We start from the raw sequence: 14441 nt of genomic DNA, 5'->3' as shown, positions 1-14441 counted from the left end.
TCAGGCTTTAAGACAATTGTGACGTCATCCGTCATTTATGGTTGTTTTTAGTGGTAATGTGAATTTAGTTTTATTTTGACAGTCAACTCCACACAAAAATAATGCTCAAACAGTGGTGTATTCATTCCGCCAAATAGCTGTTAAACGAGAGTTTCTATTGGACAAATTCAGGTAGGTCCCGCCACGTTTAGTTCCGTTTAAGAAACGTTTTGCAACAGAATCGGCGGACTGAATTACACCCCCAGAACACTTGATTTGCATTGACGCACTTAAACGTGCGCGTCCCCGCTATTGAACGATAAAAATGGCGGCCGCCGCCGGATCAGGTAAAGTAATTCCCCGTTCACACATTTGTGATATTCATTTGATAAGCTTGTATTTTACGTTTAATATAGTGGTCTATTTGACCTTCCAATATGAGCCATTCATCTCAAAGACTCCACATTTCCCCAGACAGCATGTTTATTAATGTTAGATTAATGTGGGTGTTAGCTCAGCCAGTATTGCGCGCTAACTAACGTTAGTTTAGCTGGCTATTCGGGTATATTTCTGCTTTCGCCCAACTCCTGTGCTTTTAAAACATGACTTGATTCAGCCATAAACCATAAACGATGTTATCGTCATAATTGACTATTGGTGAATTTATTGTGGTTGTTTAGCCATCTGCGCATTTAGCTAACGTTAGGTAGCCTATTCAACTGCAGCGTCATGTTTCTGCAGAGCTAACGTTAGCTAGCTAGCTAACGACACTAGCGGGTAACCGTTACTAGCTGAACTAAGACAATTTGCAAAGCGAGTTTGACAGAAACATAATTAGTTAACTAGCATACATGTTTAGAATAACTAAGATAACTAACTATATACCTGGAATCTTTCAGAATACATTTATCCAACTTCCTATCAGCGGTTAGTTGAGTGAAATGTTCGTTTTAATCAGCATTGAGTATTTAACTATTTTGGATACGTTGATGCTAACTCACGTTAGTTACCTAGCTAGTTTTGTCAACTGGTCATTAACCTTGGTACACACCAGGGGCTATTCATTACGCTAATAATGTTGCAAAACGTTTCTTAAACGGAAACAAACGAAACCGAGATACCTACCTGAATTTGACTCATAAACTCTCGTTTTAGTGACTAACGATTACACCCCAGTGGTACACACCCATAACTTGAGAAATGTATAGCTACAGGCAATTGCACTTGTCATATTGAGGTGCATGAATATGTGATTAATAAGGGATAGCTAGTTAAAGGCCCAATGCCGTCAACTTGATTTCCTGTATTTTATATATTTCCACACGCAGGTTCGTATAATACTGTGAAAATGATTTTAATGCCCTATTAGTGTAAGACAGTGGTCACCAACCTTTTTTGAGTCAAAATCACCTAGTCAAAAAGCAAGCAGATCTATAGCTTTTTCCCCTTTTTTATTTTTTTCATGACTTAAACATAAGCCTATGGAACATTAACAAATGAAAAACAGCACTGTAGCAGTGGGGTTTAGGCCCAATACATTATCATCGCATATTGGCTTTACTTGAATTGTCCTGCCAAAGCATTGTTCTTCTTTGAGGTAGGCTATATGATCGCACTGGTAATGGATCAGTTGTATTGCTTGAGGCACAGCTGAGTGACCATAAATGTTAAATAATTTGCTATTTTGATTTTACTGGGCTGATAGTGCCTGCATCGGATGGTCAGTCTCAGAGGGAGAGAGCAGCAGACTGAGGGTCCGCCTCAACGTCCCTCCGCTCTCCCTGTCCTCCTCTGACACTGACCAAAAAATAGGCACCATCTTAAAGCTGATGGGGAAACTCGTGCCCCACCGCATTGTTTCTACCTCGTGCATAAATTCTAGTTTTTACTCCAATGACCAAAAAGTCAAATATTACTATATATTTTTAAAAAGACCTAAACCTTTAATACAAGCAAGCCCTATCGATACAATTTCCTACTCATTCATTGCCGCTGCAGTGCTGGTTGTAATGCGAGTGGCAGTAGGAAGAACGCAAATTTTATGACTTAAGTGTTGACAGTGCTGAGTATAAATATGAACTCAATCTTAAAAACAGCAGCTCTGTGCTGTATTAGTTGCTGTGCGCTTAAGGAAGATTTATTTTACGCATGCTACGTTAGGTTACTGCAGACAAGGTAATCTGAGTCATTTGATTGGCCAAGCAGTAGGCCAATAGGTGCATTTGCTCTCCGGCCCGTCGGGAAGGCAGTTTGTCTTTCAGACACCTCAAATAGTTCAAAATGGGAACACTTCGCCTACCCGGCACGCAGGGCAGCTGAATTGGGTGCACCTACCGCCAACAACGCGAGACAAATAGAAAAATATATTTATTAATGGGTTTTTACTGAAATGTTTAATCAACTAGGAATGCCTTGGAGATTGACCAGTTGACACTGTGCTAGCTAGCTTGAAAGTTAGCTAGCACAGTGTCGCTCCCGCCTGCTCTGTACCAGAGTCCTCCTTAGGACTAGCTGGCTAAGCTAGCACACGTTGTCTTTCATTCTAGCCTGCCGAACACCTGACCTCGCCGATGTTAAAAATAACTGCCGGAAAAAGGTGCCTGACAGGCGGGGGCAAAGGACACTACTGTTGTTTCCTAGCTACTGTTGTCGCCCCCTTTCTCCTCTGTGCGGTTTAATGGCGATTGGTATCCAATGTTATGGTGCATTACTGCCATTTACTGTACTGGAGCGTCCCTACTTCCTGCATATGTACTGGAGTCATAGCTTAAAAGTGAACCAATATAAGTATTTGCACCCTTCTCCTCAGACCACTCCAACAGTCCTAGCAAAATTCTTGCTTAAGAAATTGTGCTTTGCTAAGAAGCAAGTTTTTTGTTTCTATTTGAGCATTTTTAATTGAAAACATTTACAGTAAGGTACTTAATTGTTATCCAAAATTGATTTCATATTGAGATAATGTCTGCATTGGACCTTTAACATTACATGGCTCCTACTATACTGTATTTGATTAGCTGAGGGTTGTGTGTTTTAAATTCATCACTATTGAAAGTTGACTTTAAAAAAATAAAAAAACGTATTTCAATAGAACCAATTGAGTAAACATGGCACCCTTGTTTGTGTGCAGTAGCTACTAGGCACGTGTGGTTGAAAAAAGGGTCTGCTTTGAACCTTTTCTGTTTAAAAAGGCGTCAAAGTACCCCGTAACTTCCGGCTGCTGGAGGAGCTGGAAGAGGGCCAGAAGGGCGTTGGAGACGGGACGGTGAGTTGGGGACTGGAGGACGATGAGGACATAATGCTGACTCGCTGGACAGGCATGATCATAGGGCCTCCCAGGGTAAGAAAAAAAGCTAGCTCACGCTAACGCCACAAACACACACACACCATAGGGCCTCTCAGGGTGGGAGGGCTCAAACGCATACCAAACAACGCCACATAGAATACTTTGCTTACTCCGGCCTGGTTTCTTTAATTCCTATCAAATTTTATTGGTCACATACACATATTTAGCGCATTGGAAGAGAGGAACTGTGTTTTTGCTCAACGGCAGATTTGGCTGACAGTGGAACAGCGAGCAAAATAACCTTGGGAGCAACACCGTTGTAAGACAGATCTATTTACCAAAGAAAAGTGGATGTGCATAACGTTATTGAGAGTATTTCTACCAAACATAGTATGTTCCCCAAAAAATAAACTTGTTTTTATTTTTGAAGTGGCGGCAATGAGTTTGGCGCCACAGCTAAATGAATGCACACGACACAGCAGGCCAGCTCTTAACCATGCACATGTAGCTAGTTCTTGGGTAATGGCTAGCTTATGAAGTACGATGTGTTTTTGTTGACGTCGCTTGTGAGCATAAACATAGCATAAATCATCTTTCACCCAGTAGAGGCAAAGCCTACACACCATAAGTGGGACAGCATTGAAATGGAATAGGAACATTCTAATTCTATTGGGACGGCCAAACGGATATGCAGCAGCACAAACATAGGCCTACAACAAGCTTATTATCATAGAGCACCGCTGATGATAACCAAGACAGTTACCCACGACCATGCAGTCTTTATCTTGAGCTGAAACCAATTTCAAGACTTAAATCTTTCCTTTTTTCTGATGTCTTCCAGACAATCTACGAGAACAGGATGTACAGTCTAAAGGTAGAATGTGGACCCAGATACCCAGAGTCTCCCCCTTTTGTCCGATTCGTGACCAAGATCAATCTGAATGGCGTACACAACTCAAATGGTGTGGTAAGTCCCAAGTCATACATTTCCTGTTCGGGTTGGATCAATTACCTCAAATCAAAAGAAACCTTTGTATTTGAGTGTGTAGTCTGAAAGACTTCTGCCTACAGCTAGCGAAGCACATCTGATTCATTACCTACAGACGCAGGACTGGTTTTCCAGAACCAGATTTGCTCTACTCCTGAACTAAAACGCACTTTAAACTGAACATGTTTTTAGTCCAGGAATCAGGATTGTTTGTAATTGAGGGCACTTTTGTCTCAGCTAAAGTCACCAATCAGCCACATTTTAAAATGAGCCAAACTTTGAAAAAAATAAATGTCCTCTCACTGTCAACTGTGTTTATTTTCCGCAAACTTAACGTGTAAATATTTGTATGAACATAACAAGATTCAACAACGGAGACATAAACTGAACAAGTTCCACAGACATGCGACTAACAGAAATGGAATAATGTGTCCCTGAACAAAGGTGGGTGTCAAAATAAAAAGTAACAGTCAGGCCACACCAGACACTAAGTACTGCAGTGCATCTCCTCCTTGTGGACTGCACCAGATTTGCCAGTTCTTGCTGTGAGATGTTACCCCACTCTTCCACCAAGGCACCTGCAAGTTCCCAGACATTTCTGGGGGGAATGGCCCTAGCCCTCATCCTCCGACCCAACAGGTCCCAAACGTGCTCAATGGGATTGAGATCCGGGCTCTTCGCTGGCCATGGCAGAACACTGACATTCCTGTCTTGCAAGAAATCACGCACAGAACGAGCAGTATGGCTGGTGGCATTGTCATGCTGGAGGGTCATGTCAGGATGAGCCTGCAGGAAGGGTACCACATGAGGGAGGAGGATGTCTTCCCTGTAACGCACAGCGTTGATTGCCTGCAATGATAACAAGCTCAGTCCGATGATGCTGTGACACACCGCCCCAGACCATGACGGACCCTCCACCTCCAAATCGATCCCGCTCCAGAGTACAGGCCTTGGTGTAACGCTCATTCCTTCGACGATAAACGCGAATCCGACCATCACCCCTGGTGAGACAACAGCGACTTGTCAGAGAAGAGCACTTTTTGCCAGTCCTGTCTAGTCCAGCGACGGTGGGTTTGTGCCCATAGATGACGTTGTTGCCGGTGATGTCTGGTGAGGACCTGCCTTACAACAGGCCTACAAGCCCTCAGTCCAGCCTTTCTCAGCCTATTGCGGACAGTCTGAGCACTGATTGAGGGATTGTGCGTTCCTGGTGTAACTCGGGCAGTTGTTGCCATCCTGTACCTGTCCTGCAGGTGTGATGTACCGATCCTGTGCGGGTGTTGCACGTGTTCTGTTTATTTATTACCCTGGCCACATCTGCATGCATCCTTGCAGCATGCCTAAGGCACATTCATGCAGATGAGCAGGGACCCTGGGCGTCTTTCTTTTGGTGTTTTTCAGAGTCAGTAGAAAGGCCTCTTTAGTGTCCTAAGTTTTCATAACTGTGACCTTAATTGTCTAAGCTGTTAGTGTATAAACAACCGTTCCACAGGTGCATGTTCATTAATTGTTTATGGGTCATTGAACAAGCATGGGAAACAATGTTTAAACCCTTTACCCTTTACCCTTTACAATGAAGATCTGTGACGTTATTATTATTTGGATTTTTACGAATTATCTTTGAAAGACAGGTTCCTGAAAAGGGGACGTTTCTTTTTTCGCTGAGTTTAGCTGTGTTTGTAAGTTTTGAGTCTCACATGTATGTAACCTCCCATTCTCAGGTGGACACGCGGGCAGTGGCGGCACTGGCCAAGTGGCAGAACTCGTACAGCATCCGTGTGGTGCTGCAGGAGCTCCGGCGGCTCATGATGTGCAAAGAGAACATGAAGCTCCCCCAGCCACCCGAAGGCCAGCTATTCAGCAACTGAGTCCCCTGACCAGCCCTGCTATCCCAACTCTCCTTTACTATCCCTCCATCCAACACACAAATAAATATACACATTCAAAAGATGCACACAATGATTCAACGATTCCTCACATGCACACATCCGCACATACAGCGTACATGTACCCCTCTTATTTTTCAGAGACTCTTGAAACCTCTGTTCTCGCGTAAGCTCTTTTTGCCAGGCCCCTTCCCTTTTTGTCCTAAGTCATGGCCACTTTGTCTCTCGAGACCTTCTCGTTGGACAGAGAGATGGTTGCACAGGTGGACTCCACCCATTCCCTACCCTGACACCCAATGCTCACCACTGTGCAGACCAGACATTGATACAAATTACTTCATCTTGTTTTTTTTTATCTTTGTGTTCTACATCCAGATTGTAAAATAACATAAATGATCTTATTGAGTGTACCTATCTTATGTGTGTGCTGGGTTCTTTAACCAAGGATGGTGGCATTTACTTTGTACTGTAGGTATAACAAGGGTGGAAATCAAGATGACTTGCTGCTCCGCAAAAGAAAAATAGACCTGTGCCCCCACTGCAATGTGGCCGATAAGGTTTTCACTGTTCGGCTCTTAATTTTGCTGCAAGGATTCTGCTCCCCCAGTTGGACATGTCAGGAGCAGTGGCTTGGGATCTACAGCATAGTCCTGCCAGTGTGTTTCAGAAAACTAAGAAATAAACATTGCCCCCCCCCCCCCTTAAAAAAAATAAAAGGTTTTCAGGATAGCGTTGGTCTCAAACTGAGTAACCAGCTTTTTGATCCCGAATATGTGAATTTATCGGCCTTGGCACGTGTACGGTACATGGGATTGGGGGGAATAAAAGGTTCTCTTGATTTCTCTTAAAGTACATGGGGTTTGAAATGCTCATCTTTTGTGCTTTGCACCTTTTTTCAGGTTCACCACATTACTGTGGCCTCCTATGTGGAGAATGATTTTTTGTTTTGTCTTTAGGGTTGACCTGTTTATTCATAGAGGTCATCGCATACAGTGGGCTCACTGAATGCAATGTATGGCTTTAGTTGTTTATTTCATAACGGGTGTGAATCTGGGTGAAGGTGACCTGTGCATGGTTTTATTTGAATTAAACCTCGTTACTTTTGCATGTGTTTGTCTTTTGATTCTCAATCCATTTTTGGTAAGGGCGGCGTTCAGTCAAACCCGCACCATGGAGTGATAGCATTGGGTCTACTCTTAACAAACTGCATGTTTGACCTGAATTCAAAATAAGTGCTTTTTTTTGTTTTAGTGTATCACATGCTTTAGAATGTTCCTGCACTACACTAATGCAAATTGTTACGATGCCAAAGTGGTATCCATTCTGATTTAAAAGGTAGTTAATTCAAATTATATTAACCCAATCCTATGGATACCTAAAAGGTCTTCTATGGAATTTGCATCACCATATCCTAATTCTGAACTGCTAACCAAGTTTTATAGAAATTTTACGCTAGAGAATGGAAGCGTATACTACTAAAGTATAGGGTTTCCCTGCTCTTGATGTTTAGAAAGAAGTTCACTTCAAAACATCACCTTATAACTATAACAAATGTTAACACTTTAGTGTTGAGTCACATAATAGCTTAGCCTTTCATTGGGTATTAACCATTTACTGTACTTATTCAGTTTCTTTCCATATCTTATACTAATCCCTAATTAATACAACAAAATGTGTGCCTAATGTGATCCCTATAGTGTTACCAAAAAATTTGCTGATACCTTGCAAACAAATCTCAGGATATTCTACAAATTCCAACATTTTCTGTCATGTGAAACTTCGCTTGACGCAAAGACTTTGTAGTGTCATGCAGATTTTCATGATATTAGGATGGCTCTGCTGATCTGATTCTGCTGGATATTTTTCCATTCTTGAAGCCAGATAGTGTGAAGCAGCATTAAATCAGGCCACCCACCCTGGATAGAAAGGAAAACATGGGGGGGACTCATTTAGGAAGTAAGCCGTCATCCCTGAGCAGGAAACACGTCTGCTCAGAAAATGGGGATTGTTCTCATCCATCTTGATAGAGTGACTTACAAGGTGCAGCAGCTCTATGGGAAGCAGACCACTGGTCCCTATTCAACAGCTGTGCCTCTTGTGGCTGCTGCTCTCCTGCAAGGCGGACGTGGAGACAGGACAAAGAGAGTCACGTGACTGGGGTGGTTTTGAGGGGATAGCAGCATAAAACCATCACAATGAGAGAGACAGCTGGGGGTGCCCCAGTCTCCTATAGGCTACGTCACACAATATGGAGCACTCTGAACTCTTAAGGACTGGCAAAATTAGAGTACACCTCGTTATTTCAGCGGCAGTATTCATGTGCCTCAACGTAGGAGTGCTGATCTAGGATCAGGTCCCTCCTGTCCATGTAGTCTCATTCATTATGATATAATAGGCAAATCCAATCTTAAATCAGCACTCCTGTGACAATTTATTAATACAGCCCCAGGAATTGTTAGGTATTCGACCAGGGAAAATGTATTTTGTATTGTGGTTAGGCAATTATTTGCATTCACAGGAGAGTCCTAGAATCACATAATTCAAGATTAGTTAGGTTTATGTGAATTTCCTTTAATGTCCCATGGTAAAAATTCTAAGGAAAGAATACTTGTTTTTTTGATGAACCATTGGGTAACACTTTGCTTAAAGCCTGCAGATATAACGCATCGTACGGCTTCTATGCATGTATGACCCTTCACGATGTCTTACTATGATCTCATAATTATCTAGACAAAATTCAAACGGTGCACAGTTTTTTTATTTCTGTCCTCTATCTTCCTCGCACCTTGCTTCCAATTACGTCCCGCAAATGGCAACCTCCAGGAAATGTCTAGTAAACCAAGCGCCCCCCCAAAAAAAGAAATCTCCCTGCATTTGTTTCATGACAAGACACTTTCTAATCAGATTATAAGTATTGGCTTTATATAGACAGCCATTTGTGTGGTAAGGAAAAAGAAAATAGACATCCCCATCCATCAACCTAAATGTATGTACTGTGATGAACAATCCTTTCATCACCTTGACTGTATCTGAAATAAAAAATGTATTGGTCACATACACATGGTTAGCAGATGTTAATGCGAGTGCAGCGAAATTCTTGTGATTCTAGTTCCGACAGTGCATTAATATCTAACAAGTAATCTAACAACTACCTAATACACACAAATCTAAAGGGATGGAATAAGAATATGTACATATAAATATATGGATGAGCGATGGCAGAGCGGCATAGGCAAGGTGCAATAGATGGTATAAGGTACAGTATATAGATATGAGATGCGCAATGTAAGATATGTTAACAATATTAAAGTGGCATTGTTTAAAGTGACAAGTGATCAATTTATTAAAATGGCCAGTGATATGAGTCTATGTAGGCAGCAGCCTCTCTTGAGTTAGTGATGGCTGTTTAGCAGTCTGATGACCTTGAGATAGAAGCTGTATGTCAGTCTCTTGGTCCCAGCTTTGATGCACCTGTGCTGACCTCGCCTTCTGGATAGTAGCGGGGTGAACAGGCAGTTGCTCGGGTGGTTGTCCTTGATGATCTATTTGGCCTACAGTGAATAGGAGAGCAAAAAAGTGTTTCATCACCATAGCAGTATGGAATTCTCAACCATTGAATGGGTCTAATCGGGAAGCAGGACACAGGTGTGTGTAGGATGCAGAGTCAGGGACTACTGAAAAAAAATAGGACATGAATAAGAATATAAAATAGAATATGACTTGTTGATCAATATGACCAACTCCATAGACTTAAGAGACCACGTAGTGGTACTAGTTTTCAACTTTTTGCTCATGCTGCCTGTAAAGTAAACAGACTATACCAAAGCAACAGTAGAGGTTGAAAATGAGGATGTTAACCCTTGATGAAAATGAAAGCGTAGTTATTTGGGTATCATTGAAAAACCTTCCAACCACATTTTCTCCTATTTTGATATATACAGTACATTTGGAAAGCATTCAGACCCCTTGACTTTTTCATACATTTTGTTACGTTACAGCCTTATTTTAAAATGGATTAAATTAATTAAATGAATGTTTCTACAACTTCATTGGACTCCAACTGTGGTAAATTCAATTGATTGGACATGGTTTGGAAAGGCACACACCTGTCTATATAAGGTCCCACAGTTGACAGTGCATGTCAGAGCAAAAACCAAGCCATGAGGACGAAGGAATTGTCCGCAGAGCACAGAGACAGGATTGTGTCGAGGCACAGATCTGGGGAAGGGTACCAAAAAATGTCTGCAGCATTGATGGTCCCCAAGAACACAGTGGCCTCCATCATTCTTATATGGTAGAAGTTTGGAACCACCACGTATTTTCCTAGAGCTGGCCGCCCGGCTAAACTAAGCAATCGGGGTAGAAGGGCCTTGGTCAGGGAGGTGACCAAGAACCCGATGTTCACTCTGACAGAGCTCCAGAGTTCCTCTGTGGAGATGGGAGAACAACCATCTCTGCAGCACTCTACCAACCAGGCCATTATGGTAGAGTGGCCAGATGGAAGCCACTCCTCAGTAAAACGCACATGACAGCCTGCTTGGAGTTTGCCAAAAAGCACCTAAAAGACTCAGACCATGAGAAACAAGATTCTCTGGTCTGATGAAACCAAGATTGAACTCTTTGGCCTGAATGCCAAGCGTCACATCAGGAGGAAACCTGGCACCATCCCTACGATGAAGCATGGTGGTGGCAGCATCATGTTGTGGGGATGATTTTCAGTGGCAGGGACAGGGAGGGAAAGATGAACGGAGCAAAGTACAGAGAGATCCTTGATGTAAACCTGCTTCAGAGCGCTCAGGACATCATACTGGGGCGAAGGTTCACCTTCCAACAGGACAACGACGCTAAGCACACAGCCGAGACAATGCAGGTGTGGCTTCGGGACAAGTCTCTGAATGTCCTTGAGTGGCTCAGCCAGAGCCTGTACATCTCTGGAGAGACCTGAAAATAGCTGTGCAGCAACGCTCTTCATCCAACCTGACAGAGCTCGAGAGGATCTGCAGAGAAGAATGGGACAAACTCCCCAAATACAGGTATGCCAAGCTTGTAGCTTCATACCCAAGAAGACTCAAGGCTGTAATTGCTGCCAAAGGTTCTTCAACAAAGTACTGAGTAAAGGGTCTGAATACTTATGTAAATGTGATATTATAGTTGTTGTTTTTTATATATAAAAATGTGTACAAATTTCTAATTACCTGTTTTTGCTTTGTCATTATGGGGTATTGTGTGTAGATTGATGAGTAAAAAAAAAACAATTTAATCAATTTTAGAATAATGCCGTAATGTAACAAAATGTGGAAAAAGTAAAGGGGTCTGAATACTTTCCAAATGCACTGTAACAATATTCAGAAGCTATTCATACCCGTTGATTTATTCCACATTTTGTTACAGCCGGAATTCAAAATTGATTCAATTGAAAAGTCAAGGAGTCTGAATACTTTCCGAATGTACTGTACATTCACCTGCCAGTTTATTTTGTACACCACCCCGTTCATGAAAATGGATCACTACAGACAGTGAGTCACGTGGCTGTGGCTTGTAAAATAAAGCTGGCATCGAGGCATTCAGTTACTGTTTGTTTGAACGTTAGAATGGGAAAAACGAGTGACCAAAGTGACTTTGAGCGTGGTATGATCGTTGCAGCCAGGCACTCCAGATCCAGTATCTCAGAAACGGCCACTCTCCTGGGCTTTTCACGCAAGATGGTGTCTAGGGTTTACCGAGAATAGTGCGACAAACAAAAACATCCAGTCAGCGGCAGTCCTGTGGCCGAAAAAAACAGCTTGTTGATGAGAGACTTCGAAGGAGAATGGCAAGAATCGTGCAAGCTAACAGGCAGGCCATAAACAGACAATTACCGGAACAGTACAACAGTGGTGTGCAGAACGGCATCTCGGAACGCACAACTCGTCGGTCCTTGTCACAGATGGGCAATTGCAGCAGACGACCACTCCAGGTTCCACTGCTATAAGCTAAAAACAAGAAGAATCGGTTCCAGTGGGCATGTGATCACCAACACTGGACAATTGAGGAGTGGAAAAACATTGCCAGAAACATGTCAGTGAATTCAGGTTACTTGAGTGGTCTGCGGAGTCCCCAGACCTCAACCCAATAGAGCATCTTTGGGATGAGATGGAACGGACTGTTTGCCTTGTAGAATGACCAGAATAATTCAGGCTGTTCTGGAGGCAACGGAGGGTCTGACCCGGTACTAAATGGGTGAACCTAATAAACTTAATGTGTTCATCAGACCAACTGCCTGATTATCATGTGAAATATCTGTATTCGCACACTATCTCAATAATTAACTCCATTCCCTGATTGCACTCCATTTGTTGCATTCACATGTAAAGCGCGGACCATTTGTGGGCGGTGTCAGATGGTCTACTGACACACACACACTCCCACACCATTCTCCAGCATGACCCGGTGTGCGGGCTGTGCCGAGCAGTTTCGAGAGGCCCATCTGCTCGTGGGGTCAATACCACTCACACACATTTATACACACACTCTCGCCCAAAGAGGGAGAGAGAACCATGACTAAAGTGCCACTTAGCTGAATGGGAAAGATTGTTTGCTTAGTGTTGAGTTTCATTTCGAAGGATGGTGCACATGCATGTATCATTTTGGGTCTGCTGCTTTGAGATTTCTGTTGAGTATATGCTGTGCCATGCTTGGTGAAAGTCCTGTGTACCGTTGATTGAAACAGCTGCTGATTAAGTTGATCGTCCTCTGTCATATGTCCCTGTAGACCAGGGCTGCCCAACCCTCTTCCTGGAGCTCTACCATCCTGTGGGTTTTCAGTCCAACCCTAATTTAACACACCTGATTCTACTAATTAGCTGCTAAACAAGACCTTAACTAGCTGAATCAGATATGCTTAATTAGGGTCGGACTGAAAACCTACAGGACAGTTGATCTCCAGGAAGGGGGTTTGGCAGCCCTGCTATAGACCGTCTCATTACATAAACAAACTTCTGGATTTTGTTTCCATTTTTGGGCATTGGAGAAAACCGTGAAGTGGGAAGTGAGTTCTTCCTGCCCTGATAACAATGACCAATAAACATGTGATCTATTGGGAAACAGAGTGCTAGTTCAGCTTATTTGGGGGCTGCAGAGGAGCTATTGACTAAGTTGTCAGTCTTCTCTCATCTATAGCATATCTCATTTATATATTTTTTAAACTCACCACAAGCACCCATTCTAAGAAAATAGACATATATTATCAGAGATAACCTGAGTTCCAGTCAGTTTCGACTGGATCAAGCTGCTTTGTCAGTGCCGTCATGCCACACGTCTGAACCCAGGCTAGTTGTTTCCCATTTCACCGTTCTAATCAAATACAGAAACTAAAATGGCTGATAAACCAATTCGACTGATTAGGGAAATGGAGTCATTTATGCAAGGTCACTTGGGCACTGTAAATCTCCCTCTCCATGTCACAGCCCCAGGGCTCGGCCCCTATAGCCTGGGCTCAAGGGGAGCAGCTGAGGTGCTGGCTGTCGCATGGCTTTAAGGTGACGGAATGTAGCCCTCTACCATTCTCTGACCCTTCCACCCTCCTTATACCCCCTCACACCGCCACATGCCCCATTATGAAACCCTGAGCAGATGGCCTGGGACAAAAAGTGAGAGATTCCTCCCCCCTACACACACACCCTCCCCTCTAGCATACAGCTCAGCACTACAGCTGGCCCCTATCACACCCATTGTAACCTCTCCTCGAACCCCCCCAACACACAGACACACACACACACTTTCCTGAAGCATAAGTTAGCCACGTGCCCCTCAATTAGGCAGAATTGATGACACTTTCGAGAAACGTTCCTTTTTCAGCATATGCAGATACAGCGATTATTCTACCGGTACTTCATTTTGTGAAAATGTGCTTTTTAAATGCGGACATTAGCCAAACGTCGTGTCCTCTGCAGGTAATTCTCCCTTTGACAGTGCAATTGAACCGCGAGCGCTGAAGGGCTATTTGGCAAAGAGCCATTTAATGTAAGTGCTCTCAAGGCCACCGAATGACACTTGTAGAGACAATGACACCATCAGTTGATTGTATATTGAATAGGGAAAATTGAAGTGATATATGCTCCTCAGGGTCAAAAATATGTAGTATTATTAGCAAGCATGAAGTCCAAGGCAAGTGTCCTCCTAGAAAAGTGAATTAACTTTGTATGTGTCCCAAATGGCACCCTACTCCGTATGGGCCCTGTTCAAAAGTACTGCAGTATAGGGTATATGGTGACATTTGGGACACAGCCTCTGTGGCAGAGTATAGAGGCCTTTATCAATATTAGGA

General features: G+C 43.0%; 1 protein-coding gene across 1 annotated transcript; it reads left to right on the top strand.

Annotated features, from left to right (window-relative positions):
* The first annotated feature begins 221 nt into the window (after positions 1 to 221).
* On the top strand, positions 222 to 7241 carry ube2v1 (ubiquitin-conjugating enzyme E2 variant 1). Its single transcript, XM_055911035.1, has 4 exons — positions 222 to 326; positions 3168 to 3316; positions 4104 to 4229; positions 5972 to 7241. Exons 1-4 carry the CDS (start codon positions 305 to 307, stop codon positions 6116 to 6118), a joined length of 444 nt encoding a protein of 147 aa, XP_055767010.1. The 5' UTR covers positions 222 to 304; the 3' UTR covers positions 6119 to 7241.
* Positions 7242 to 14441: the final 7200 nt, after the last annotated feature.

Source organism: Salvelinus fontinalis, unplaced genomic scaffold, assembly GCF_029448725.1.
Source record: "Salvelinus fontinalis isolate EN_2023a unplaced genomic scaffold, ASM2944872v1 scaffold_0043, whole genome shotgun sequence".
Classification (NCBI taxonomy): Eukaryota; Metazoa; Chordata; class Actinopteri; order Salmoniformes; family Salmonidae; genus Salvelinus; species Salvelinus fontinalis.
Note: the sequence above shows the minus strand (reverse complement) of the source record. Positions and strands in the feature narration are given on the sequence as shown.

Excerpts from the sequence above, each read along its gene's own strand:
- ube2v1 (XM_055911035.1), top strand. The coding sequence starts at position 305 with ATGGCGGCCGCCGCCGGATCAG. Across the intron at positions 3,317-4,103 it reads TGATCATAGGGCCTCCCAGG|ACAATCTACGAGAACAGGAT; the intron begins GTAAGAAAAAAA and ends GATGTCTTCCAG. Across the intron at positions 4,230-5,971 it reads TACACAACTCAAATGGTGTG|GTGGACACGCGGGCAGTGGC; the intron begins GTAAGTCCCAAG and ends TCCCATTCTCAG.